The sequence below is a fragment of the Pyrus communis genome, chromosome 17, assembly GCF_963583255.1.
Source record: "Pyrus communis chromosome 17, drPyrComm1.1, whole genome shotgun sequence".
NCBI lineage: Eukaryota > Viridiplantae > Streptophyta > Magnoliopsida > Rosales > Rosaceae > Pyrus > Pyrus communis.
The window spans coordinates 12,879,011-12,905,451 of NC_084819.1; the positions used below are offsets into that span (position 1 = coordinate 12,879,011).

The 26,441-nt window shown below is 37.3% G+C and overlaps 4 protein-coding genes across 5 annotated transcripts; 1 reads left to right on the forward strand and 3 right to left on the reverse strand.

Annotated features, from left to right (window-relative positions):
- Nucleotides 1-1,121: 1,121 nt before the first annotated feature.
- Nucleotides 1,122-4,032, forward strand: LOC137723497 (ADP-ribosylation factor GTPase-activating protein AGD7-like). 2 transcript variants are annotated; one of them, XM_068462689.1, is made up of 4 exons: nucleotides 1,122-1,950; nucleotides 2,044-2,133; nucleotides 2,920-3,421; nucleotides 3,616-4,032. In XM_068462689.1, exons 1-3 carry the CDS (start codon nucleotides 1,126-1,128, stop codon nucleotides 3,418-3,420), a joined length of 1,416 nt encoding a protein of 471 aa, XP_068318790.1. In that variant the 5' UTR covers nucleotides 1,122-1,125; the 3' UTR covers nucleotide 3,421; nucleotides 3,616-4,032. The 2 variants fall into 2 exon arrangements, with proteins under 2 accessions (XP_068318790.1, XP_068318789.1); XM_068462688.1 differs by having other exon boundaries at nucleotides 3,619-4,032.
- Nucleotides 4,033-4,155: 123 nt separating this feature from the next.
- Nucleotides 4,156-7,589, reverse strand: LOC137723496 (cation/H(+) antiporter 20-like). Its single transcript, XM_068462687.1, has 4 exons — nucleotides 7,398-7,589; nucleotides 7,075-7,273; nucleotides 6,092-6,906; nucleotides 4,156-5,584 (listed from the first exon to the last, which is right to left on the reverse strand). Exons 1-4 carry the CDS (start codon nucleotides 7,575-7,577, stop codon nucleotides 4,463-4,465), a joined length of 2,316 nt encoding a protein of 771 aa, XP_068318788.1. The 5' UTR covers nucleotides 7,578-7,589; the 3' UTR covers nucleotides 4,156-4,462.
- A 985-nt stretch (nucleotides 7,590-8,574) lies between these two features.
- LOC137722825 (cation/H(+) antiporter 20-like) lies at nucleotides 8,575-22,741 on the reverse strand. The gene is made up of 5 exons (XM_068461926.1): nucleotides 22,225-22,741; nucleotides 21,558-22,080; nucleotides 17,301-17,806; nucleotides 9,551-10,447; nucleotides 8,575-9,232 (listed from the first exon to the last, which is right to left on the reverse strand). The coding sequence occupies exons 1-5, from the start codon at nucleotides 22,405-22,407 to the stop codon at nucleotides 8,834-8,836; spliced, it is 2,508 nt and encodes an 835-aa protein (XP_068318027.1). The 5' UTR covers nucleotides 22,408-22,741; the 3' UTR covers nucleotides 8,575-8,833.
- A 3,098-nt stretch (nucleotides 22,742-25,839) lies between these two features.
- Nucleotides 25,840-26,178, reverse strand: LOC137722027 (uncharacterized mitochondrial protein AtMg00820-like). The gene has a single exon (XM_068461031.1). It carries the CDS (start codon nucleotides 26,176-26,178, stop codon nucleotides 25,840-25,842), a length of 339 nt encoding a protein of 112 aa, XP_068317132.1.
- Between the last annotated feature and the right edge of the window lie 263 nt (nucleotides 26,179-26,441).

Here is a 26,441-nt window from a genome sequence, read left to right on the forward strand (position 1 = left end):
ATTCTGTATGGTTTGGTTCAGTTAAATTAACGATTTAAAAAAATTTGGATTGGTTTTGATTGCACTGATTCAATTACAAAACCAACTAAAGGTATTCAGTTAACGATTATATAACGAACCAAGTTGTTCGATTCGTCAAAATTTCGGTAATAATTTCCAAATGAAATCATAGTTGTTGAAATTTGTTTTTGCCTAAAAAATAAAAATATCATCATAAATACAAGACACATGTGATGCTACATTAATTTTGACAACAAAATCATTGAATGTTGAATGAAATGATGATGACTATTTCATCGATTTACCTTAGGTGAAAATCAAATTTATCTATTCATCATGATTTCTTTGGATAGTGATAGTTGCGTTGAATTATTTGAAGAGCGGTCTGATTAATCTTAGGTGAAAATCAAGCTCACCGATTCGTCATGATTTCTTTGATTAGTAATAGTTGCTTTGAATTATTTGAAGAGCGGTCTGATTTAATCATTCACTTGCACCATGGATTAGAAGAAAGAAAAATAAAAAATCGAACTCACACAAAGTACGTTAAGCAACCAATTAGGTAACTCGACAAAAACAAAAAACCAATTCAGTAACTTTTTGTTGTTGAAGACAAATTTGGTAAAGTTCGTTATTTCCAAATTCATTAAAAATAAATAAATAAATAAAACAGAAATTAAAACAAATTCACCGCACGTGCCACCCTTGCAATATGATGGAGATCCGTGCGTCAAACTGTAACACGCAGAGAGATAGGAGCGGTGGAGTCTGTTAGTTTTTAATCTTCCCTTTTTATTATAAAATGAAAACTAACGAAAAATTCTAAAACTTTTAGATTTTAATAAAAAGAATAAAATAAAGATGTAAGTAAATAATATTATAAGTGATTTTTCAAATAAAAAATATGCTTAACCTTAGAAATAAACTGTAACAAAAATATTTCATTAAAGCTTCTATAAAAACATGTGACGTTGTCGGTGAGATTCCCTAAAAACGTGAAGTATCGTTAACTCGGTTAAAACTTCTGTCTAAATCAATCACGTGCGTATCACGTGGGACTGATTTAAAGGGCATATCAATTTTTTGATCCGATTTTTCGTACACTCCGATTAGATCGGAGAAAAAATGGCCGCGTCTCGTCGGCTCCGGGACCTGCAATCGCAGCCGGGGAACAAGATCTGCGTGGACTGCTCCCAGAAGAACCCGCAATGGGCCTCGGTATCCTACGGTGTCTTCATGTGCTTAGAGTGCTCCGGCAAGCACCGCGGGCTCGGCGTCCACATCTCGTTCGTCCGATCCGTGACAATGGACTCGTGGTCCGAGATCCAGATCAAGAAGATGGAGGCCGGCGGCAACGAGCAGCTCAACGCCTTCCTAGCCAGCTACGGCGTTCCTAAGGAGACGGATATCGTCACCAAGTACAATACCAACGCTGCCAGCGTGTACCGGGATCGGATTCAAGTCCTAGCCGAGGGGCGTCCCTGGAGGGACCCACCTGTTGTGCAGGAGACCATAGGGTTTGGGAAAAAGAAGCCGCCTTTGGCCCAAGGCGGCGGCGGTGGAAGTGGCAGGGGAGGTGGTTCTGGGAACAATGGTGGGTGGGATAGTTGGGATGACGACGGTTTTAGATCGTCGACCGATTTGAGGAGGAATCAGTCGACCGGTAACTTTAGAGGCGGTGGTGCTCATGGTGGTAGTGGTGCTGGTGGATATGGAGGTGGGATGCCGGCCAAGTCGAGGTCTACGGAGGACATCACGAGATCACAATTGGAGGCTTCTGCGGCGAACAAGGAGAGCTTTTTCGCCAGGAAAATGGCGGAGAATGATTCGCGGCCTGACGGGCTACCGCCCTCACAGGGAGGGAAGTATGTCGGGTTTGGATCGAGCCCCGCCCCTTCGCAGAATCATAATGTGAATGCGCAAGGCGATGTGTTGTCTGTTGTATCTCAGGTTGCATTATTTTTTACTTATTATTATGTTTATCGTTGATTCGTGATTGTAGATGGAAATGCTGATAGTTTTCCGTTTATTTAATTTGAATAGGGTTTTGGAAAGTTATCTTTGGTTGCTGCATCGGCGGCTCAGTCGGCTGCAAGTGTAGTACAGGCAGGCACTAAAGATATCACTACTAAGGTATTTCTCTATTCATTCTTAATATTGTCAGATGCTAGACGATCGCTCTGCTACTGGCAGGCATTTGTCTTTGGAAATTATTGAAATGCCATGTACTGCACAGCATGTTTAATACTTCCCTTGAATGCCGTCAATGGCATCACTTTGTATGCGTACTGTGTTTCTTTTGGCTATGGTGGTATATGTTTGGCACCCTTTGTTCTATTACTTGTGTATTTTTCCTTTTCAAAATTCTCACATTCAATATTGTACAACTTCATGATTCTTGACTGTAATGTGTGCTTTTACTGGTATTCTTGGTTTCTGACCGTTTTGGTACCTGACATTTGGGGCAATGTTGTTTAACTGTGATATAATTTTTGCAATCATCACTTTTGAGTTAGGAAACCCTAGCTTAACTCATCACCATCACCGCCGCCACCACTACCACACTCATCACCATTCATCACCCCAATTAACACGTAGCCAGCACTCACAGTGCTGAAATGGATTCCCATTGGCCATCCCTATTTCCATTGTAATTGGTCAAGCGACCACTAAACATCACTTAAAAGCTCCGTTCCAGACATGTTTTATCAAAGTTTCCATGAAATTGTTCTAGTTGCATTTGTGTTATGTGATACACAACATTTTCACATAGATTAATATTGACCATTATTTTTACAATAGACAGATAGACTGAAAGCTATATTTCTTCAATCACTGGTAATAATTTATATAGACCTAAAGGTTAGCTAAATTTCTGAAATTTGACAATGAAGTTGTATTATCAAACTTTTATAACAGGTGAAAGAAGGCGGCTATGATTACAATGTGAATGAAACTGTTAATGTTGTCACTGCAAAGACTTCAGAGATTGGACAAAGGACTTGGGGGATTATGAAAGGGGTCATGGCACTAGCATCACAGAAGGTTGAAGAGTACACTAAAGACGGAACAAACGGGAAAGCTGAGAATAACTGGCAACGAAATGGTAGTGAGCAGAATGGATACTATCAAGAGTTTAAAAAGGAGAACAAAGAATGGAATTCTTCTTCCGTAGGGGGGCAATCATCAAGTGGGAATCTTAATTCTTACGGCTCTAGTTCTTGGGATGATTGGGACCAAAAAGACACAAGGAAGCAAGAGACTACTAAAGGAACGGGATCCAACAGCAATGATGGTTGGGCTGGATGGGATGATGGCAAAGATGATGGATATGATAATGCTTACCGGAGTGCATCTATTTCAAAGGTTGGTCACAATGGGAAATCTGACTCAGCGTGGACTGGGGGAGGCTTTAACTAAGGTTAGTGTAATACAGGGAACTTATTTTCTGGTTATCTATAAGACTAGAACCTTTTCCATATCTTACCTTTTTACCATGTTCCACCAGTATAAGAAGGTGCGTGTTATTTGTGTCTTGAATTGAATTTGGCTGAGATAGGTACCAATTTAGTTCGGGGTTCTTATACCTGTTTTGCGTTCTGTATATCATCCAAGTAGGAATCTCACGTGGTCTCAGCAAATACTGGTTGACTCATGTCGGACACAAATTAGAACTCAAACGGATGGATGCCAAGGGTGATACCTAGGACCTAGCTGATGGATATGGAATTTGATGAAGGCGGAAATTGTTAGCAGCTGGTGCTGACTGATTGATTGGTGATATATTGGAATTTAGATCCATTTCCATGGAAAAGACACTTGTTGAGGTTAGTTTATTTGCAGAAATTTTTTCTTCTCTTTTTCTTTCATCTTGAAAAGATTTTTATGTAACTTATTTGGGATTTTCGTTGTTTTCCAAAAGTTGTTTATATATGTACAACTATCAACAAGGAGGGTTATTTACCCGATTCAAATGAGGTTCAAATTTGTTTGTGAGATTTGAGGAATGAAAATTTCCATTTGATTTGCATCTGTTTTTGTTTGTTATCCTTCTTTCGTGTTCTGATATGTGCTCGCCTTTTGAAATATCAGTCATTAGCAATCATCTGAACAATATTTTTTTTCTGGTTAAATTATTGGTCGGGTAAAATTCTCACACTCCATAAATGTCTGGTTTACACGAGTAATTTACCTCTATGAAAAGCACCATGCTGATCCCCACACTGCTCGATTCTGTTCGTTCTGTTCTACCGCTTATTTAACCATTTAATTCGAACACTACTTATCGCATGAATTTACGACCCCGAACCCTACTTATTCGAAGCTAATGACAAACTAAATTACAAGCGACAGTAAAACACCCTAGAACCCAGATTATTATTTCCAAATAGCTGATTCATCGTTTTTGGTCGTTGAATCCCGCCATCGTCCAACTGCTTTTTACACAGTACAACAGCATCCTTCATGTGCGGGTTCTTGGTGTTTGTATCACAAGAACAGAGGACGAAATCCCAGGTGATGATGCTAATGTGTCTCCAATTTGTCCCAGTTCAGCATGCTCCAGCTGATGGCCAGCCAATTCAGAATTCTGCTGCTCCTTCCCCACGATAACCAGGTCGTATTCCCCACTCAGCCCTATACTCACCGCTGTCCCCGCGATGCCGCCTGTCACCACCTTCTCTATGTATTCCACTGATTCATAACACCTCCTCAACTCTGCAACTGCTGCCTCATCTAGTTCCTTCTCATGATTTTGCTCCAAGCTGTCCCTAATGCATTTTACAACTGTTAACATAACGCTTGAATGTGCCAATCTTCCACCAAATTCCAGAGCCTCGCGGTCGTCAGGTCCACCTAAGAACAAAATGCACACCCTCTTGGGAGTGGCGGCACCCCTCTCACGTCTGCTGCCAAATCCACGATCCACGAACAATGCCACTGAGCAATTTGCAGTGCTTAAGACCCTCTGATTGACCCTTTTCCAGTCATCCCCCAGATCCTCCATTTCCTTCTCTTCCTCTCTTCTCCATTGTTTGTTAAAAGGCAAGATGACGAGGGAAACCGTCTTCGCCTCTGCAACATGGAGAATATCCTCTTGCATTGTGGACAACGCGGAGATGGCCGTCGTGTGGCGGATGGTGACTTGACCGACTTGACCATAGGCCTCAAACGCCGCAGGGATTTGGTCCTGTGAGACCCCTCGACATAAGCGGTTGATGAAGGGAAAACCATTTTTCCGAGCTCGATGTACCATCATAATGGATGATGAACGGTCAGTGAGCTCAACAAGATGCATCACGTAAACTTTGAGCGGCGATGAGTGTTGTGAGGCAGGTGCGACTGACTCGATGAGGTTGATGAGGGAAGGTACACTTCCAGGTCCATGAACGCAAGCAAGGATTCGAAGGTCCTTTCGTCTGTGGGCGGGTTTGGTCGGAGAATGCTGTCCCTGTAAGAGACGGGGAGTTTGAGAAGCAATGACATCCCATGAGGGTTTGTAAATGGCCATCACTGCTGGAGTTGTCATGAAGGTGGTAAAAACTGCCATCAGGGTCAAAATAGCAAACATCTCATCGTTTAGAATCTGCAAAGCAAAACCAAAAGTTAATCCACCAAAGTCGAGTTTTCATTAAACAGTTAATCACACTTAGGAAGTGCATCTTCTTATATCATATATAGTGGGTTGGTATAGATTCTGTGCACCAATACTCCATGTCTATTAAAACGCCTGAAATCTGTACGAAAGGATAAGACCTTTTTTTTCTAAAGAGGAGAGTCTTTCTTCCTCGTAATCGGAACATCATTTTACTTTACAAATATTATAATTAGAATAATTTAATATTTTTATCAATTATCTAAAGATTATTTCTAAAAGAATTCTTGTGATTTGGATATTATTAAGTCATTCATATGAAAAGAAGAAATTGATTGTTTGTCGTGAGGTTGTTATTTGTTACCATAATCGTCGATTTGTTCTGAACATAAGAATTACTAAACGGCCTCCAACTCGAATGGATGTTTCTAGAGACGATGTTATAAATTGTAGATTAATAATATCACGTAACGGTATTACAATCACACTCAAAATTACCTTTTTTTCCTTCCCAATGTTGAGAACAATGAGCTCCACCAAGCCTTTAGTATTCATGAGGACTCCCAGTGCTAATGACTCTCTTACTGGTATCATAAATAACATGGCCACCAGAAAAGTACCCAAAATCTTGCCAGTGCAGGACACAGATATGACCAAAGCCACCAACCCCCATGCCCTGAGCCCTTGAATTTTAGCAACATCAGTTTTTAAACCACTTGAAGCAAAATATAGAGGAAGAAGCAAGCCAGACACAAAATCCTCTATCCTTTTGGTCAGTCTGGCTGCAAACTCTCCCCCCTTTGGAATCGTTAACCCGAAAACAAAAGCGCCGAATATGGCATGGATGCCGATCATGTCTGTCATAAACCCGGATAACAGTACCCCGGCTAGGGTTAAGCAGATGTATGCCTCATCCACTAGGTCATGATCGGATGAGCACCGTTTGGCAACCCAGTTCATGAAAGGTCGGACCAAAGTTAGCTGAAAAACAACAAAACCAACGCCGGAAATGAGAACCCAAATGGACACTAAGGGGCTTTTGTGGCTCCCGCCGGCTAAGGCCACCGCCAATGCCAGCAGGATCCATGCAGCTATATCGTTGAAGGCTGCTGCTGCCATCGCAGTTTCACCGACACGAGTTGTGAGAAGTTTGAGCTCCGCTAAGATGCGAGCGAGGACAGGGAAAGCGGTGATGGAGAGGGCTACCCCTGTGAACACGAGAAGCTGAGGGTAACCGACCTTGTTCTCTCCGTGGATGACTTTTCGGGTAAAGAATGAGAGACCAACTCCGAAGAAGAAAGGGAGGGAAATGCCTGAGATCAAAGTACTAAATATTGGTGTTAGTTTTACACACTTTTTTTAACTTCTCACACATTTTTCTTTATTTATGATCATCAAAATGAATAAATCAAACGAAAACAGTTGACATGATTAAATATGGGTGTGTAAGACGAGAAAATATTGAAAAAGTTAAACCATGCCTGCGAGTGCTATGCTGATGGCTCTTCTGCCACTGCGGCGAATGGAGATCAGATCAAGCTCGAGGCCGACGAGAAATAGGTAAAAGAGAAGGCCAATGCTTGCAACGGATTCTAGTATGGGAGTGCTCCATGAAGGGAATAAGATCTCCAAGAAATCTTTATTCCTGCCAAGTGCGGATGGTCCCAACAAAATCCCACCCTGAAATACACAAACAAATTGAAAGTATAGCGCACACTCATCTCAGTTATATACAAATGACGTAGTTTTAGACATAAAAACAGATGGGTGCACGACAACCAATGGATCGAGGATATGAACGTACTAATATCTCAGCAATGACTTTAGGTTGGCGGAGTGGCTTGAGAAGGAAGGCGAGGAAGCGGCTAACGAAGAGGATGAGAAGGGTTTGAACTATTAATAATGGGAAGGCATGGTGAAGAGGATTATCACCTTGCCAAGCTCCATCAGATGAAGTTCTCATGTTGGTAAAATTGAGTGCCATTTTGGTGGTGGCAATGTGAGACAATGTTGAAGTGAAGTGAACTGAAATGAGCAGCTATGATTTTATAGAGAATATAAGAAAGTAGTAAGTGCTCTTAAGTCAAACCCACCACCTGATCACTAAATATAAATAAAATTGGCTCCAATGAGTAAAATGACAATTGGTTCTCCCACTAGTTAATCCAGATTAGTTTGTTTATTGAGTTAATCCAAAAAGAGGGAATGCAAGAACCCTCCGGTAGTGGTGGTGCCCCAAAAATAAAAGGAGGGAATATGATCTGCAAATAGGCAAGGGAATGTGATCTGTGGGGCAATGGAATTGAGCACGTTTCAATTGAAATTATTCGCAACGAATATGATTTGCAAATAGGCAAGGGATACAGAAAGTTTTATTTTCTCTGGAGGTATCACGGTACTTAACTAGATGTTTTCGAATGGTTTGCATCAACTTTTGTAAGGCATATGCGAATTAGTTCTGGCAAATGGCCCGTGTTTGTCGTATTCATGTCAAATCCATTATTTTAACAAGTTATGTCACAATACCTTAATTATTTTAACGGATATATACTTTACTAAATAATCAAATAAAAATTTCCTACAAATTACTCAATATTAACATCTGATTTAAATTTTTTTTGCTTATTTATAGTATAACGCTGTATTTTCAATTTTATGAACTATAATAACTGTTGTTGCTTTATTTTTTTGCCCAAAATGCCAATTTTATAAGGGAGTTTTAATGAAACACTCCCGATATTGTTCATTTTAACGAAAATGACATTTTTACTCTAAAAAGTCACTTCTGGTACTATTCATTTACAACACCTTTTTGTCATTTTGATTAAAACTTACCCTTTTCATTAGTTTATAAACTATAATTACTACTGTTGCTTTATTTATAGTATGCTGCAGTATTTTCAATTTTATGAACTATTTATATCCTTTTGTATTTCTTTTAGTAAAAAAATTTAGAGCTTGAAATATGCACTAAATTAATTGAGATTTTAAAAATCTATGGACCGACCCTGCTCATGTTCGAAGAGAATAACAAAGTAGCTTCGTATAATTTCATACACTGATTCTTAACTATGTGGCTCTGCCTGAATTCAGAGAATGAAGAAATCCTCGTAAGATAGTTTTCTTGAGCTACAAATCTCAGGAAACCCACTCTCATTCAAAAGGAAACTTATTCGACCAAAAAATAAAGAAAAGGAAACTTGTAACCACTTATTTGTACTTGTTAATTAGTGAATTAGGTCACACAGATTCCTTAGACATCTCAAGCACAGTACTGGAGGACTCATCTGCGACGAACCTTTCGTAATCACCATGCACTACCTTTAACACCGGAGCCTCCACGGAATGAGCTACGTCATGTTGTTGAATCACAAGCACTGATGAGACCACATCATGGCCTGATGAAGCCAATATGTCTCCAATGGGGCCTAACTCTGCATGCTCTGCATGGCGGTCGGCCAGTTCTGCTACATTGCGTGACGGGAATCGTCCTTTGCCTACAATTAACAGATCATGATCTCCACTACTTCCCATTGCCAAAACCCCCTCCACAATATTACTGGCTGCCACCTTCTCTACGCACTCTACTTTCCCATCCCACTTGCTTCTGAACTCAGCCACTGCTTCCTCATCCAGTTCCTGATTAGAAAAATTTACAAATGATTAATACATACTTAAATAGTATAACATACTATACTTGTGTGTTGTGTGCTCCCAGTCTTGTAAATTGTACGGACTTGTGTTGATTTGACTGATCTTTTAGGGTATCACACCCATGCAACAAGGGTGAATTATTGTGAATAATCAAATGGACTAGGATTCAAATAGATCTCTGCAACTGTTTGATACCCCTCAGAGCTCAGACTACTATCTCACACGTCACGTCGTAGAAAGGGTATTGAACTGACGAGAGGTAAAGTATTTTCAAATTGTTGGAACATCATGCAATATGCATACCTTTTCTTTCTTTCGGTCCATTTTAGCTGTGGAGAAACTATAGCTATTCTCGGTAGACTCGGAGGGAGAAGGCTTTAACATGAGACCATTACTCTCCAAACCCTCTTTCTCAACAAATTTCACAACCGTCACTTTAACTGTCGGGTGTTCGGCCATCCTACCGCCTAACTCCAAGGCCTCCCGATCATCGGGCCCACCAAAAAACACAATGCAAATCCGCTGGGTTCCGGTGTTACCAAATCCACGATCCACGAGCACTGCAACTGAGCACGGTGCAGTTTGAAGCACCCTCTGGTTGACCCCTCGCCAGGCCTGGCTCACAATCTCCGTCACTTCATGATTATCGCCGTCACGCCTCCATTGTTTGTGGAATGGCAAGATGATCATCGCAACCATCTGGTCTTCCGCCGTATGGCAAACATCCTCGTACATTGTGGACATGGGTGATATTGCAGTTGTGGGTCGGACCGAGACTCGCCCCAGTTGGCTATAGGACTGGAAGGCGGAAACAACGCCGTCGCTCCAGGCGCCTCGGCCGAATCTATTAAAGAAGGGAAAGCCGTTCTTTCGAGCCCGTTGGACCATGATGATGGAAGAAGATCGCTCAGTGAGCTCCACAAGGTGCATGAGGAAGAGTTTGAGTTGCGCTTTCTTGGCACTTCGGATGGACTCAATGAGGCTAATGAGTGAGGGCACATTGGCAGGCCCATGCACACACGCCAGGACTCGAAGTTCGTCCTTGAAGGATACAGTGGTTGACAGATCACGGAGCTTGCGATGAGTGCGAACTGAGATGCCACGTGCAGGCTTGTAAATGGCCATCACTAGTGGACTTGTGATAAAGGTGGTGAAGAGTGCCATGAGGACTAGAATAGCAAATGTCTCATCGTTAAGCACCTGAGATTAAATTTAAAATAATTCATTAACAGAAGGTTGCAAAAGTTACCCTTTTTGTAGAAAATTTCATTTTAATTCTTGGTATAGATGACTTTTAGAGTAAAATCATGAATAAGATCAAAATCTAATTTTAGTCCCTTGATACATTAATAACCTCATTTATTAATTACATTTTGATTTTTTAATTATTTCTCTTTTTCTTCCTCATTTTCATTTTCATTTCATTTATCGTAATATATTTTGTTGTAAACATTTAAATAAACTAATTTTTTTTATACAATATATTTCGATGTACTTTGTCTTCTTCATTTAGGTACATTAAAGTCATTATAATACATTTCAATGCATAGATTTAGGTACACACATTTTGGTACATACATTTCGATACAAACATTTAGGTACATTAATTCAATATAATACATTTCGGTTCATACATTTTGATACACACATTTAGGTACATTAATTTAATATAATACATTTCGGTGCATGTATTTCAGTACTAACATTTAAATACATTAGTTCAATATACATTTCTATACACGCATTTAGGTACATTAATTGAGTCTTTCAAGTTTGAAGAATGTTAAATAAAATTAATAAATTAAAAAACTCTTTATTGGTCAAAAAATAAATTAAATTTGTATATTAATAAATTTAAATATTGGGTAAATCTCTGTTTACTACTCTCATATTTCGTGGTTTTCAACATTTAGTACATCAAGTTTTTTTATCCTAGAGTCATACCTAAAGTGTAAATTTTGGGACAGTCTCATACATCCGTTAGTCAAACTGTTAAGTTTCCTGTTAACTGTAACGTGGCACCCATGTGGACAATGACTAGGCGCCGCGTGTCATCCATGTGAAAATTAAAAATAAATAAATAAATATAATAAAATTAAAATTAAAATAAAAAATAAAAAACCTTCATCACTCACCTGTTCGTCCTCCCCCCCCCCCCCCCCCCTTTGCCCCACCCCCTGCAACCCAGAAGGAAGAAGAAGAAGAAAGAAGGAAAAAAAAAAAAAACTTCATCACTCACCTATTCGTCACCCCCCTTTCCTCACCCCCTGCAACCCAGAAGGATGAGGAAGAAGAAGAAGGAAGGAAAAAAAACAAAAAACCTTCATCACTCACCTGTTCGTCACACCCCCCCCCCCTTTTTTTTCCCCCACCCCTACAACCCAAAAGGAGGAAAAAAAAAAAAAAAAAAAAAAAAAAAAAACCTTCATCTTCCCCAAATCCCACCCGTGCCCACCCTCCTATCACCCACCTGTTCGTCTCCCCCCTCCCTTCCCCACCCCCTCACCCTCTGCAACCCAGAAAGGAAGAAGAAGAAGGAAAAAAAACCTTCATCTTTCCCAAATCCCACCCGTGCACCCACCTACTCGTCTCCCCCTCCCCTTCCCCACCCCCTGCAACCCAGAAAGGAAGAGGAAGAAGAAGAAGGACAAAAAAAAAAAAAAAAAAAAAAAACTTCATCTTCACCAAATCCCACCTGTGCCCACCCTCCAATCACCCACCTATTCGTCTCCCTCCCCACCCCCTGCAACCCAAGGAGGAAAAAAAAAACCCCAACTTCGTCTCCCCCCCCCCACCCCCCATCGGAGAGGATCCATCGGGAGACCCGATCTGAACCGAAGCCGTCGAAGAGGATCCATCGGCGTCGTTAAGGGTGTCACAAAGGGAGCTGAGTGGGGTTGGTCGGGGGTGTCACAGTCGATTTCGCAGGAGTGATGGGATGAGTGGTGCAAGAGAAAAAAATGTTGAGAGGGGGTGGAAGAAGGGGTGGGTGATGGAAGGGTGGGCATGGGTGGGATTTGGGGCAGATGAAGGATTTTTTTTTAAAATTTTGTTTTATTATATTTATTTTATAAATAATTTATTTTTAATTTCCATGTGGATGACACGTGGCACCCAGTCATTGTCCACATGGGCGCCGTGTCACAATTAATGGGAGACTTAACAGTTTGACTAACAGATGTATGAGACTGTCCCAAAATTTACACTTTAGGTATGACTCTGAGACAAAAAAAATTTGATGTACTAAATGTTGAAAACCACGAAACATGAGGATAGTAAATAGAGATTTACCCTTAAATATTTAATAGGAGACATTAAATAAAATGCACATTAATTATTTTGAATTAAGGACACATCAAGGAATTATAATCAATATGTAATCTAACACCAAATTTATTTTAAATTTCAATCTACTTGAAGGATTAAAGTTAAAAAATCCCTATATTTCAAAAACAACAAATATTTTATTGGATGAGGGAAGGCCCAATACACATTACAACAATGAACAAACAACCGAATAAAAATTGGGGATAGCCAAAAACTCATTCAACAAAAAGATAGAAAACGAAAATGAGACCCAAAATCCTTATCCTGCAAAGGCAGAATGCAACTAATGCCCCACAGCCGCCACTACCACCTTGCTAGCAACCACAAAGGTAGTTGCTCTAAGAAATTGAACTCCGCGTTGGATTCAATGAAGGCATTGCAACACAAAAAAAAATTCAATCCGCAACAAAAAAGATGCCCCAACCAAATTTTGCCACCAAAAACGCTGCATCGAAAGAGAACCACTCAATTCAAAGCACCTTCACAGACCCCATGCCAGCAAGTGAGGGGAGGATTTAGATCTGGCGTCCAAATTAGGTTAACGCTTGTAGTTTTGAGCAAAGGTTGTGGGAGGAATGGTGTGTGAGGAGGGGGAACTTATGAAGGAGATGGAAGATGATGGGTGTTGGGTTGGCGGTTAAAGAATGGCAATTGTAGGATAGGGATTAGTCTACAAAAGACAAAATACGGTGAAAAACACTGTAGTCAAACTAAGATTTTAAAGGATTTTAAAGGATTTTAAAAGTGATAGATTTGATAGGATTTAAGAAGATTAAGGACTCTTACAAAATTCATATGGATTTTTAAAGAATTTGAATGGATTGTGGTGGATTGTGGTGGAAGGATTTGAAATCCTAGGGGGTGAGGTTGGATTCTTTTTAGTCTTGGTTATATATACTTTTGGCTCTCAATCCACAACTTATTGAAATCCTTCAAAATCTTAATTTTTTTAATACACTTGGATTTGGATGGATTTTAAAATCCTTTAAAATCTTTTAATTGACTACACCTAGATTTTAAAGGATTCTAAAATCCTTTAATTGACTACCCCTAGATTTGAATGGATTTCAAAATCCTTTAAAATCTTTTAATTGACTATACTAGGATTTTAAAGTCTTTTAAAATCCTCTCAAATCCTAGTTTGACTACACTTTGACGAAGAACGATGCGATAACGGCGAAGCATGTCGGGAAAACAAGCCATCCACGAAGGGCATGGCCTGAGATTCTAGAAAGGAAGGGGAAAAGGAAATTGTGAAGAAGAAAGGTTGCAACCAACCCCAAACTAAGAAAGGGGTCGGCGGCGAAATTGTCATTTTGTTGCTCGTGAGAGAGAAGGAGAGGAAGCCGCGCTGCTAGGTTATTTTTTTTTGTCAAAAAGTAATTTGTTAAGAGTAAACTGCAAAAGTGAAAAGTAATTATATACGTTGTTGCATTATATATTATGCAACCAACAGTTTTGATTCGTAATCATACGTACTATATTCTCTTGTCTAATATGATATTATGTCATGCTCACACGTAACAGCCAACAAATATCACAAAAATATAGAAAATATAATAAGTGGCAGATACAAAGTTTGAAGATTTCAAAATATTATGGTAAATCCGAATTATGTTTCGGAAATTCCGAGACAAAACCGACTTCAAAATTACTAATAAATTCCAATAACCCATAAAAAAACAAAAATAAAATTAACTGATTTCAAAACTTTTTTGAATTAGCATTAAAATATTTATTTCAACCCGATCCGATCCGAGAAAATCACCCCATCTTCCCCTGAATAACCTTAACCTTTAAGAACGATGCGTTCATTTTCTGGAAAGGTCATGCTCCAACTTAAGGGACAAGGCTCTGCTACATACAATTACTATAAAGTATATAAAACATCCTCAAATAGAAAGTTATTGCCCGATAATTGATTATACAAACCCAACTTTTTTTCTCGTGGATTGACAATAAAAGCCAAGGCAGACGGGACAAACTATACCCAGTATTCATTTTTTAATCATTTCTCAACCTGTGTATGTCTCCAAAGGACAAACTATACCCAGTATTCATGTTTTTAATCATTTCTAAACCTGTGTATGTCTCCAAACGAGGCTTTAAATCAAGATCCAAATCGTGAGGATTTTAAGAATCCTCACATCTTAATCATTCATCGTGTATTATGTGGTTACAAATCATTTATTTATTTTAATTTTAATTTAAACACAAATAGTATTTGACAAAATCTGATCGCACAATATATGATAAACGGTTAAAATATGAAGATCCTCACAAAATGAATCCGAGTAAAATCCTCTTCTTTAAATCAGGATTCCCACAAAGTGAACCGGATAGAATCGTCTTCCTAAAATCAATCCTTTAGTGACTGTATGTTGGTGATTTAAAAAAAAAAAAAAAACACCATTTAAAAAAAGACGAGTGTGAGTGTGAGTGTGAGTATAATCATTAAAGGATGCTCAATAACAAAGAAATGAAATGATGATATTAAGTTTTCACACTTGCATTACCTTTGAATATGCTGTTGTTGTTGTTGATCCTGATCTTATTAATAAATTAACAGATAATTGAAGCGTAAACGAGTGATCGCAAAGAGAGGAGGATAAAAGCTGACTTCTTGTATTCAAATGATTCCCTAGCATGGCCCCCTACCCTATGCCACCAGTACCTTAATTACCACGCTAATTTATCTGATACGATTACATAAAAACATTCATCTAAACTACGTACTAATAAAACTCTCTTTGTCAATCAAAAGAAAATGAAAAAATTATTTAATATTCTATCATAATGAAAAAAATTAAAGACAGTAACGTAATTTCACAAAACAAAATTTTAATATTTTGTATTTACACCTCACCTACAAATGATTTTTAACACTTCTAATTTGAAAAACTTAAAATAAATAAATAAAATAAATAAATAAATAAATAACTAATGAAAAGGGGCTTGAAAACTTTGAGTTTTAACGATAATAACAAAATATAGGGTAAAACGAATAGTACCATAATTAACTTTTTAATGTAAAAATATGGTTTTTTTCGTCAAAGTAAACAGTACTAGGAGCTTTTCGTAAAAATTCCCAAAAAAAAATTAAAAATTAAAAATTAAACCTCTTTCACTCTCTCTCTCTCTCGATTCCTCTCTGCCTCTCTCCTTCAATTTTAAAAACAAAAATAAAAAAAATTTCACACACTTTGTGTGTGGGTATATACTAATATCTATGAGATCAACTTAAATGGTTGGGTTAAAACTCAAAGTTTAAGTTTTAAACTCATCCAAGGCTTGTCTAATCATTGAGCTAAAAAAAGGTTTTGGGTTTAAACTTATTTTTGGGCCAAAGTTAACCAGAAAACAAGCCAAGATTAATGGCTGAGACCCAGTTGCTGAAGTTGTCAACCACTTACGAAAAGACCAACGATTATTTTTTATTATCGGACGGCCCACGTGGTTGAACCAACGATCCAGATTCAATTTTCTTAATTCAAATTTATGAATATGTAAACTCCAACGGTTGAGATCGAATATGAGCAAATCTAACAGTATAAAGAAGATCTAACAACCCAAAATTAAATCCAATTGCTAAAATAATTAAAAAAATTATCTAAATCAAAATTCACCCAAAAACTCTATAAATACTTATGTATTTGTTCAAACATCCACACAAAATCCACTTTCGTCAAACAATTCCTCCTTTTTATCTTTCTACCCACCTAAGTATTTGTGTTTAAGAATGGGGTAGGTTGTGTGATTTTCCATGTTCTTTCATGTGGTACATAGTGTAAGAATGAGGTAGATTTAGTGATTTTTCATTATTTAACAGAATTTTAACATTTTTATGTTAAAATATTTATAAAAATAAATTAGAATAATCTATATAGATTTTATTTTTTAAAAAGTTACCAAAAAATTAGCTAAAATCATTCTTTAATAATTTCGGGCTAAAATATTAAGATAAAATTATTGGAGAAGAAAAACTGTTTCTAAGTTAAAACTTATATTTCATGGACTAAAAATTTAAGTTTTAACTCCAACCGTTGGAGCTGGTCTCAGAATATTTGTTCTTATATACACGAAAACTATGAATAGTGACATTAATAGAACTTATAGATTCATGATGTTGAGTCCAAAATTCAAATGTAACATCCCACATTGCCCAGGAGAGTGCCCCTCATAAGCCTTATATGTATATTCTCATCTCTACCTAACACAAGGCCTTTTGGGAGCTCACTGGCTTCAGAGTTCATAGTTAAGCGAGATTGGACTAGAGCAATCCCATGATGGGTGACCCATTGGGAAGTTGCTCGTGAGTTCCCAAAAACAAAACCGTGAGGAGGTGGTCGGGACCCAAAGCGGAGAAAAATATCGTCGTCAATAAATAATTTCTCTTTTATGTTTTTATATTTAAAAAATCAGTGATGGTTTTTCAAGTGTCGTATTATAGGAGGTACACTAAATAACTATGACACATCCTCTTTGTTTTAACTTCAAAGCAAGAGAGGTCAACTTTTGCTAATATTCACTGTTTAATTTCTCTTTCTGGCAATTAGTACAATCTTCACATTTTTGTTTGTTTTCATTTTCCATTATTATTAATTTGTAAATTAGGTGTGATAGGACAAGAAAAAAGAACTTTTGTGAGGCTACTAAATTTCACTGCCATAATCAATATTTATTTGAAATATTGTGGTAAAAATTAAACCAATAATAATTAGCTGACCTTTTTCTCCTTGCCAACGTTGAGAACAATGAGCTCCACCAACCCTTTGGTGTTCATGAGCACACCGAGCGTCAACGATTCTGTAGCCGGAATCATAAATAGCATTGCCGCCGCAAACGTCCCCAATATCTTCCCGGCACAAGCGATCGATATAACTAGCACCAACAGCCCCCACGCCCCTCCTCCGTGTATTTTCGCTACATCGGTCTTCAACCCACTTGATGCAAAGTAAAGAGGAAGCAACAAGCCGGACACAAAGTCCTCAATCCTCTCTATCAATCTTTCCGCAAACTGTCCTCCTTTGGGAATTGTTAGACCAAAGACGAAGGCTCCAAATATAGAATGGATACCAATTAGGTCAGTAATGAATCCGGATACCATGACTCCGGCTAGGGTTAAGCATATATAGGCTTCGTCTATTGCATCTTGCTCTGGAGAGCTCAGGCGGGCCACCCAGTTCATGGCCGGTCGGATCACCAGCATCATGAAAGCAACAAATGCAACACCTGATATTCACCAGGCAGTAAATGTCAATGTTACCAAGGTCTAAAAATACAGAATATTAAAGAAATGATAAGTGATTGCATTGTATACTATCTCTAATAAAAGTGAGATTTACTTATGGGAAACCCAATGTAAAGGGAGATTTTGTATTGCATATTAAATTATTTAGTTTAAGTTGAGAAATAAGTTTTATGTGTACTATAAAAATTTATCACCATTATACTATTTCATGTGTTAGAATATAAGCGAACGACTGAATTAGTATGTTTCACTTCTAAGAAAGATAAATTACTAAAAGTTACATATACGTGAGTGAAATAGTTTCATGCACATGACTATGTCTATTTTAGGGTCTCTACTAGGCCTGGCAATTCCTAACACGACCCGATAACCCGACACGACACGACACGAAATTAACAGGTGTTCGGGTCGACATGATAACGAATCGGGTCGTTATCGGGTAACTCGATAAGCACCTGTTAAGATAACGGGTTGATTCGGGTATACACGTGAGTAACACGATACACGATAAACAGAATATTATTTTTATAATTTTATAACCCTAAAAAAATACTATAATAATTATATACATTAATTTAACAATTTTAGACCCCTAAAAACTATAGTAAATATATATATATATATATATATATATATTAAATTAACTATAAATTCTATAATAATTATACCCCCAAAATATTAACTATCTATAATAATTATATAATTATATATATATATATATATATATTAAGTTTTGAATTAAATTTTATAAAAACTATAATAATTATTAATTAATATGCATGATGCATGATGCATCCATTGATTTGATTCCATTCCATTCCTGGCGCCCTTTTTGAAGAAAAAATGGAGGGAAATGAAAATGATAAGAAAAGTTGAAAATGAAACAAAAAAGTGAGGGAATTAGGGAAAGATGCTAGAGGCAAAAGTGAAAATTATAAGAAAAGTTGAAAAGGAAACAAAAAAGAGAGGGAAAAATGAAAATTAATAGAAGTGGTGAGAAATTTTTTTTTTTTTTTTTTAAGTTATTAACTTTTTATCACACATATGACATATCTCACTATTTTTATAATGACACACGTGATGTACTACTCCGTGTACCAGTCAATTATACGTACAAAATAAATAGATTTAAATCTACTTAATAAATATATATAGATATATATATATATATATATATATCTATATACACCATTAGAACTTGATGGGATACGAATTCTCCGAAACTAATTTGAACGATCCCAACCGTCAAACTTCTTTGTATATGCTTTGAGATCACATCACCAAAAAAATCGCAAAAACAAACATCCAGAGATCAAGTAACGTGACAAAGCTTTTCGAAGGTTATAAACGAAAAATCACGATTTAACGGTTATTTTAACTTCGATTTTAATGATTTTTTATAGCTACACTCCTTGACCCTATATGAATACAATGAATGAATTCGATCTTCAATTTAAAATATTTACACAAGTGGATACAACAAAATCTTATGTTATACTTGATGAAAGTATAAATAAACTCTAAGTGTTAGTTAATCTATTGTTTTTATGGGATACGAATTCTCTTAAACTAATTTCAACGATCCCAACCGTCAAACTTGTTTGTATATGCTTTGAGATCACATCAGCAAAAAATCACAAAAAACAAACATTCAGAGATCAAGTAACGGGACAAAGCTTTTCGACGGTTATAAACGAAAAATCACTATCTAACGGTTATTTTAACTCCAATTTTGATGATTTTTTACAGCTACACTCTTTGACCTTATATGAATACAATGAATGAATTCGATCTTCAATTTAAAATATTTACACAAGTGGATACAACAAAATCTTATGTTATACTTAATGAAAGTATAAATAAACTCCAAGTGTTAGTCAATCTATCGTTTTGATGGGATACGAATTCTCCAAAACTAATTTCAACGATCCAAACCGTCAAACTTGTTTGTATATGCTTGGAGATCACATCAGCAAAAAATCACAAAAAACAAACATTCAGAGATCAAGTAACGGGACAAAGCTTTTCGACGGTTATAAACGAAAAATCACGATTTAACGGTTATTTTAACTCTGATTTTGATGATTTTTTACAGCTACACTCCTTGACTCTATATGAATACAATGAATGAATTCGATCTTCAATTTAAAATATTTACACAAGCGGATACCACAAAATCTTATGTTATACTTAATGAAAATATAAATAAACTCTAAGTGTTAGTCAATCTATCGTTTTGATGGGATACGAATTCTCCAAAACTAATTTCAACGATCCAAACCGTCAAACTTGTTTGTGTATGCTTGGAGATCACATCAACAAAAAATCATAAAAAACAAACATTCAGAGATCAAGTAACAGGATAAATCTTTTCGACGGTTATATACGAAAAATCACGATTTAACGGTTATTTTAATATATTTTTATATGGTATAGTATTATTATTTTATTTCTTTTCATAATTATTTTGGTAAACTTCTCATAATTGGAATGATTTTTAATGTTTGGTTTTTCTATACTTAGTTTATGCGGAAGAAAGTTTTAACGTGGAAAACCTTACTGAAAACATCTTCAACATAACTCTTCAAGGCAATAGATCAAGTCAAAGTTTCAATACAATTTCATGATGATCGATGTAAATTGAAGATTTTGTAGATAGAGGTGTAAACTTTTGAGAAAGACTTACAATCTTGAAAACAAAAACTCTTTCATTTTGCATATCCTTGCACATTTAATATTTGTAATAGATTAGTAGTGTATGTATTATTTTTTTATTAGGCTCTAATTTTCGAGTATAGATATAGTACTTAAACTACAAATGTTTTAATGTTTTGAATAATATTTATGTGGCAATGTGTGGTATGTGCATATTTTAAAAAAAAATATTTTTTTTTCTTAACGGGTCATAACGGGTCAGGTCAATTTACCCGTTAAGATAACGGGTGTGACATGACACGACCCGTTAAGATAACAGGTGTTATACGAAAACGACACGAACACGACAGAAATGACCCGTTTGCCAGACCTAGTCTCCACCACCACTCCTGAGAACTCTTTTAGGGGCTTCAAGAGAATATTGTGGTCCTTAAAGAAATATTGTCTCCAATAAGAAGTTCTTATAGTAGAATCCTTAAATTTAGGAACTAAAAGATTTTTAAAAAATATTGTTAATTTCGTTAGAGTATGATGATCGTTGATAAAACAAGAAAAAAATCAAAAGGCTATCTAGACTGTTGGGAAAAAAAAGTCACAAGTGCGGCGTGCGGCCCTCGCCTGATGCTACAGCAGCAATTGCTCGGCGAGCAAGCCTACCAGTGAGTGAAGGGAGAGTGAGAGGCGTTGTTGTGCAACATTCACGTGGGTGGGGTTTGTTTCCCACTTAAAATCAATATCGGGGCTCACTATTTATGTCCGTATTCGGTCCTAACATTTGGGGATGGGGATTTTCTTAAGGTCTCCGGGGAGTTCCTCTACTATAGGGACTTCAACTCAACTTAGTTGGAAGCCTTCTAAATACTATACATGAGGACATACGGACAAAATTTTGAGCACTAGTGGAGATGCTCTAAGTAAACTAGTACCTAAAATATCTAATTTGCTGGAGTAGGTCAGGAGTACAATTACACGAATTGTTCAATTAAAAGAAATGAAAAATAAAAATGAAACTTGTGAAAAGGAAAAAAAATATGAGAAAATATCGAGGATATTGTCGAAACTGTGGACCATACAAACCTGATAGGAGGACCCAGATTGATACCAAAGGGCTCTTCTTATGGCCACCATCACCGTCACCGGCCAAGGCCACCGCGACAGCGAGCAAGATCCATGCAGCGACGTCGTTCAGAGCGGCAGCAGCCATGGCAATCTCGCCAACCCTAGTAGTTAAAAGCTTGAGCTCTGCTAAAATGCGGGCGAGAACAGGAAAGGCCGTGATGGAAAGTGACACTCCCATAAACACAACGAACTGACTGAAGCCGGCTTTGTCAGATCCGTCGATCGTTCTCCGGAGGATGACAGCGACGCCGATGCCACATAGGAAGGGCAGCGATATGCCAGCGAGGGCTATGCCAAAAGTGCTTCTTCCACTACGACGTCGGACTGAGCTTAAATCGAGCTCAATGCCTACGAGGAACAAGAAAAAGAGAAGACCAATGCTTGCCACGGTTTCGAGTATTGGAGTGCTCCATGAGGGAAATATTCTGTGTAGGTAATATTTGTTTTTTCCGAAGGCTGACGGCCCAAGCAATATTCCACCCTATACAAATAGACTAATGAGAAAATAGAACTATATAACAAGAATTAACTATATATGAATAACTAAGACGCATGCAAATATATTTTTATCACTACAAATTGAAAAATGTCTCACATTCGAATAAAGCAGGAGAGTAGGACTTACAGCAATCTCGGCGATGACTTTGGGTTGGTGTAGGGGTTTGAGAAGGAAGGCGAGGAAGCGGCTGACGACGATGATTAAGGTGGTTTGGACGATTAAGAGTGGGAAGGCGAAGTGTAGAGGATTATCACCTTGCCATAATCCACTTGATGCCGTTTTGATTGAAGTTATATTCACCGGAGCCATGGTGTTATGCAATAGCTAGTCGCTGTGTACTATGAAATCATGGAAAATTAAGCAATATATAGAGAGGTGTTTATAAATATGTAAAAGTTAGAGAGAGATAACCTTTACTGGTGACAGGAGTGAAGCAGGTGTAAAATATCACACTGAAACTATAGCACAAGAGGATGACAAATAAAAGAGGGAGGAATAGATACTAAGGTTATTAATCTTTCTTTCTTCTCTGTATTCTCTCTATATCATTTAACTGCAGTCAGAGCGCTCTATTTATAGAGCGGCTCCATACAAACAGGTTCTTACAAATTGAAATTTACATCGCATGTTTTGAAAAACAATCTTTTTGTTTCCAAAGTCTATTTCAATTTGCAAGGGCATTGACAATAAGTGTATGGGCATTCATAATAATGCCAATGTTTTCAACAAGAGGGAGAGCGAGTGTTGGTTTTTGTCGTTCTGGGTAAGGGTCATTAAAGTGAGTTCACGTGATGAAGGGCAACAAAAGTGTAATTTGGCATTTGATTACGAATACATCGTTTTTGTTTTATTAAGCAAAAGGAAGATCTGAACTTAGTGAATACTTTCGGCATCAGAAAGAAGTACATCACGAAACTAATAGTTAGTTGGTATTTTAAACTTAATTGTATATTTCACGCATTACAGACCATGTTAGTTTCATTCATTTTAACCCCAGTTGGTTAATTCAAGTAAGTAATTAAGCTCAAATAGTTAAAAGTATTTACTCATACACTCAAAATCCTTTATTATATCCTATACTCATTAAAAAGAAAATGATGGATCATATGACCTAATTTGCATCCATGCCGATTCATCTTTCCATGTTACCAACCAAAGTGAACCCAAAATCCAAACACTTCACGTGGATAAATAATTTATTTTCCAAGTTTGATTAAACGAATATCACGAGATTCTTGTACATAGGATCGCGAATTTTGTTCATTTACGACTCCACATTGAACCTGACCCGTGGCACCTGTACACTTAGATAATTAATGATCACAATCAATTTTGGACCAGGCAGAATGGGACTAATACCAAACCAGTATAATAATTCATAATACTCATCAAATACATGGCCCTCCATGTTTTTCTTGACAAGACCTTAAAAATTAAGGGAGCCTGAAGATTGAAGAGAGTGGATTTTCCAACCGTTTGATCGTGGGTGAGCAATTTGTATAAAATGAGTTCATAACTGTGATATTTTAGTCCAATAATGTAATACTATTATATTATGAGACCGAAAGTCTACAATAAAGATAAAGCCATTCTGTATGTCATTATCTCACCCTCAAAACGTTTGAATTTAGGTACCATTAATTATTACTCCATCTGATCACTCTCAAGATGGTGCTTCTGTGTATAACAAAAGAGTACAAACTCTCTTTTAAGCCTGCATGTGAGTGGAACCCTTTTGTTTGGCACTTTAGAGAGAGAGGGAGATGAGAATCACGATGCATATGATGCATGGTGCATAAGCTTTAATGTTTGTTGTGCTTCACACAAATCCTTTCTTAAGTTACTTTCTTGTTCCCTTCTTTGCAAGTGGTCCATGGGGTGGTCAATCAGATATAGGGTTTTAGAGATTCATGTCCGCAAGTATAAATAAGTTGCTAGTTTCACATGGCATGCATCATCTCGTTCATTCGTCGCTAGGAGGATCATGTACCTTGCATTTTGTGCCCCCAAATATTCAACAATCTACACCGAACTAGGGGAGAAAAATACTAGCCGCGTTCTAACATGTAAGGAATTATTTTTCATCGTAGACAAACTAGCTAGCTAGATTTTGATATGCGGGCATAAATTTTGTTATCTAGTGTTAATGAGATGTTCGTATCAAATTCTAACAAGACGTTAAAAGAAATTGTTTACAGAACTACGAATCTCTAAAGAACACAAAGATTAAATGGAAAGAGCGAACATGGAAGAGTAAAGTATTCTCAGATTTATTAGTAATGAAGAATTCTTACAAAGCTTTCTTACTGAATGTGGAAGATCAAATGGCTATATGTACTAACAAATCACAAACCACAATTACAATATTACCCTCTAACCTCCTTACTCAATTACCATCTTATCCTCCTTAATAACCTCAATTCCCAACTACCTTTCTTTTAACTAACTTGACTCAGCCATGTGTCATTGGTTAATACTCCCCCCCCCCCCCTCAAACGTAGTTGGGGAAGTCCCAAGCTATGGTTGTGAGTTGTTGTGATCACGTGATGTAGTTGCATTTGAAAACTCTAACAGTGCTTGATGACTCTCCTGCACCTTTGACTTGGAAGCGCCCAAAGTAAGATTAATACAGTGTTTTACAAAGATTGGACTGTGAAGACCCTTAGTAAATACATTTGCAACATGCGCTTCAGTTGGTATATAATGCACAGTGATATCACCTTTTTGTACTTTCTCTCGAACAAAATGAAAATCAGTATCCAGATGTTTGATCCGAGAATAAAACACTGGATTGGAGCACAATGCTAAAGCAGAAAGATTATCACAATGAAGTTTAGGTGGTATTGGAATAAATTGATGCACGTCTTTGAGCAATGACCGTATCCAATATACATCAACGGCACAGTGAGCTAAAGCTTTGTATTCAGCTTCGGTTGAACTTCGGGAGACTGTAGCTTGTTTCTTTGACTGTCATGAGACAGGATTAGATCCAAGAAACACAACAAATCCAGTAATAGACCTCTGTGTATTTATATCGGCTACCCAATCAGAATCAGAATACGCAGCAATGTTAAAATCAGATGTTTTGATATACTTTAAACCGCAGTCTAAAGTTCCCTGCAAATATCTCTTGATTCGTTTCACTAGATGCATGTGCATATCTGTTGGATGAGTCATATACTAACAAACAACATTAATTGAATGAGCAATATCTAGGTGAGTGAAGGTGAGGTACTGAAGGGCTCCCACAAGACTGCGATAATGAGTAGGATCAGCTAAAAGATTGCCTTCATTTACAAGTAACTGAGAGTGAGGCTTAGATGGTGTTAATGTGGATTTACAATTCTCCATCCCTGCTTTCTTGAGTAGCTCTTTGGCATATTTTGACTATGTTACCAGTAATGAACCATCGGAGTTATAGTGAATTTGGAATCCCAAGAAATATGTTAATCTGCCCATATCCTTTAAATCAAACACTTTAGCAAGATTAGTGATAACAGATTGAAGCTTGTGTGAAGATGAACCTGTGAGGATAATGTCATCAACATAGAGAAGAAGTAGAATAACGTCCCCATCATCAACCTTTATAAACAAACTAGAATCTGATAATGCAGTTTGGAAACCAAGTGCAGGGAGAAAGCTTGTAAATTTTGAATTCCAGGGCTATGGTGCTTGTTTAAGACCATACAAGGACTTAACTAATCGGCAAACATGATTTGGATATGTAGGATCAACAAACCCCTATGGCTGCTTCAGGTATACTTCTTCCTCAAGATCACCATGAAGGAAAGCATTCTTGACATCTAATTGTCTCAAGTTCCAATTCAATTGTGCTGCCAAAGCAAGAATTATCCTGACTGTAGTATGCCTGACCACTGGACTGAATGTCTGAGAGTAATCCAAGCCATCCTTTTGACTGAATCCTTGTGCCACCAATCGTGCTTTATACCTGGAAATAGTGCCATCTGAATTCCTTTTGATTTTGTAAACCCATTTACTCCCAATAACTTCTATATTTGATGGAAGAGGAACTAGTCTCCAAGTCCCTTGAGCCTTTAAGGCATCAAATTCCTCCTGCATAGTGTGTTGCCATTGAGGTACAGTTCATGCAGCTCAAAAGTGTTTTGGTTCTTCAATTTCTCCAATGTCAGCAAGGAAAGAGAAACCACAATAATCCATAGTAGTAGCAAAGACTAAAGAAAATTCAAGTTGAAGAGATGACAATTCAAGAAAACTTGCAAAAAAAGAAGAGTAATCCTATCTTGGTGTAGCCCTTGTTTTAAGCCTTGTTTGAATTCCAATAGTCATATTTGAGACATCACAATTACTTGCCATGTCATTAG

Coding starts and splice junctions, on each gene's coding strand:
- LOC137723497 (XM_068462689.1), top strand. CDS start 1,126: ATGGCCGCGTCTCGTCGGCTCCGGGACCTGCAATCGCAGCCGGGGAAC. Junction 1,951..2,043: donor TGTTGTCTGTTGTATCTCAG/GTTGCATTATTT, acceptor TAATTTGAATAG/GGTTTTGGAAAGTTATCTTT. Junction 2,134..2,919: donor CTAAAGATATCACTACTAAG/GTATTTCTCTAT, acceptor CTTTTATAACAG/GTGAAAGAAGGCGGCTATGA.
- LOC137722027 (XM_068461031.1), bottom strand. CDS start 26,178: ATGCAGGAGGAATTTGATGCCTTAAAGGCTCAAGGGACTTGGAGACTA.
- LOC137722825 (XM_068461926.1), bottom strand. CDS start 22,407: ATGGCTCCGGTGAATATAACTTCAATCAAAACGGCATCAAGTGGATTA. Junction 17,807..21,557: donor AATCTGGGTCCTCCTATCAG/GTTTGTATGGTC, acceptor GGTGAATATCAG/GTGTTGCATTTGTTGCTTTC. Junction 9,233..9,550: donor TGGACCGAAAGAAAGAAAAG/GTATGCATATTG, acceptor TTTTCTAATCAG/GAACTGGATGAGGAAGCAGT.
- LOC137723496 (XM_068462687.1), bottom strand. CDS start 7,577: ATGGCACTCAATTTTACCAACATGAGAACTTCATCTGATGGAGCTTGG. Junction 6,907..7,074: donor CATCAGCATAGCACTCGCAG/GCATGGTTTAAC, acceptor CTTTGATCTCAG/GCATTTCCCTCCCTTTCTTC. Junction 5,585..6,091: donor ACATTGGGAAGGAAAAAAAG/GTAATTTTGAGT, acceptor TTTGCTTTGCAG/ATTCTAAACGATGAGATGTT.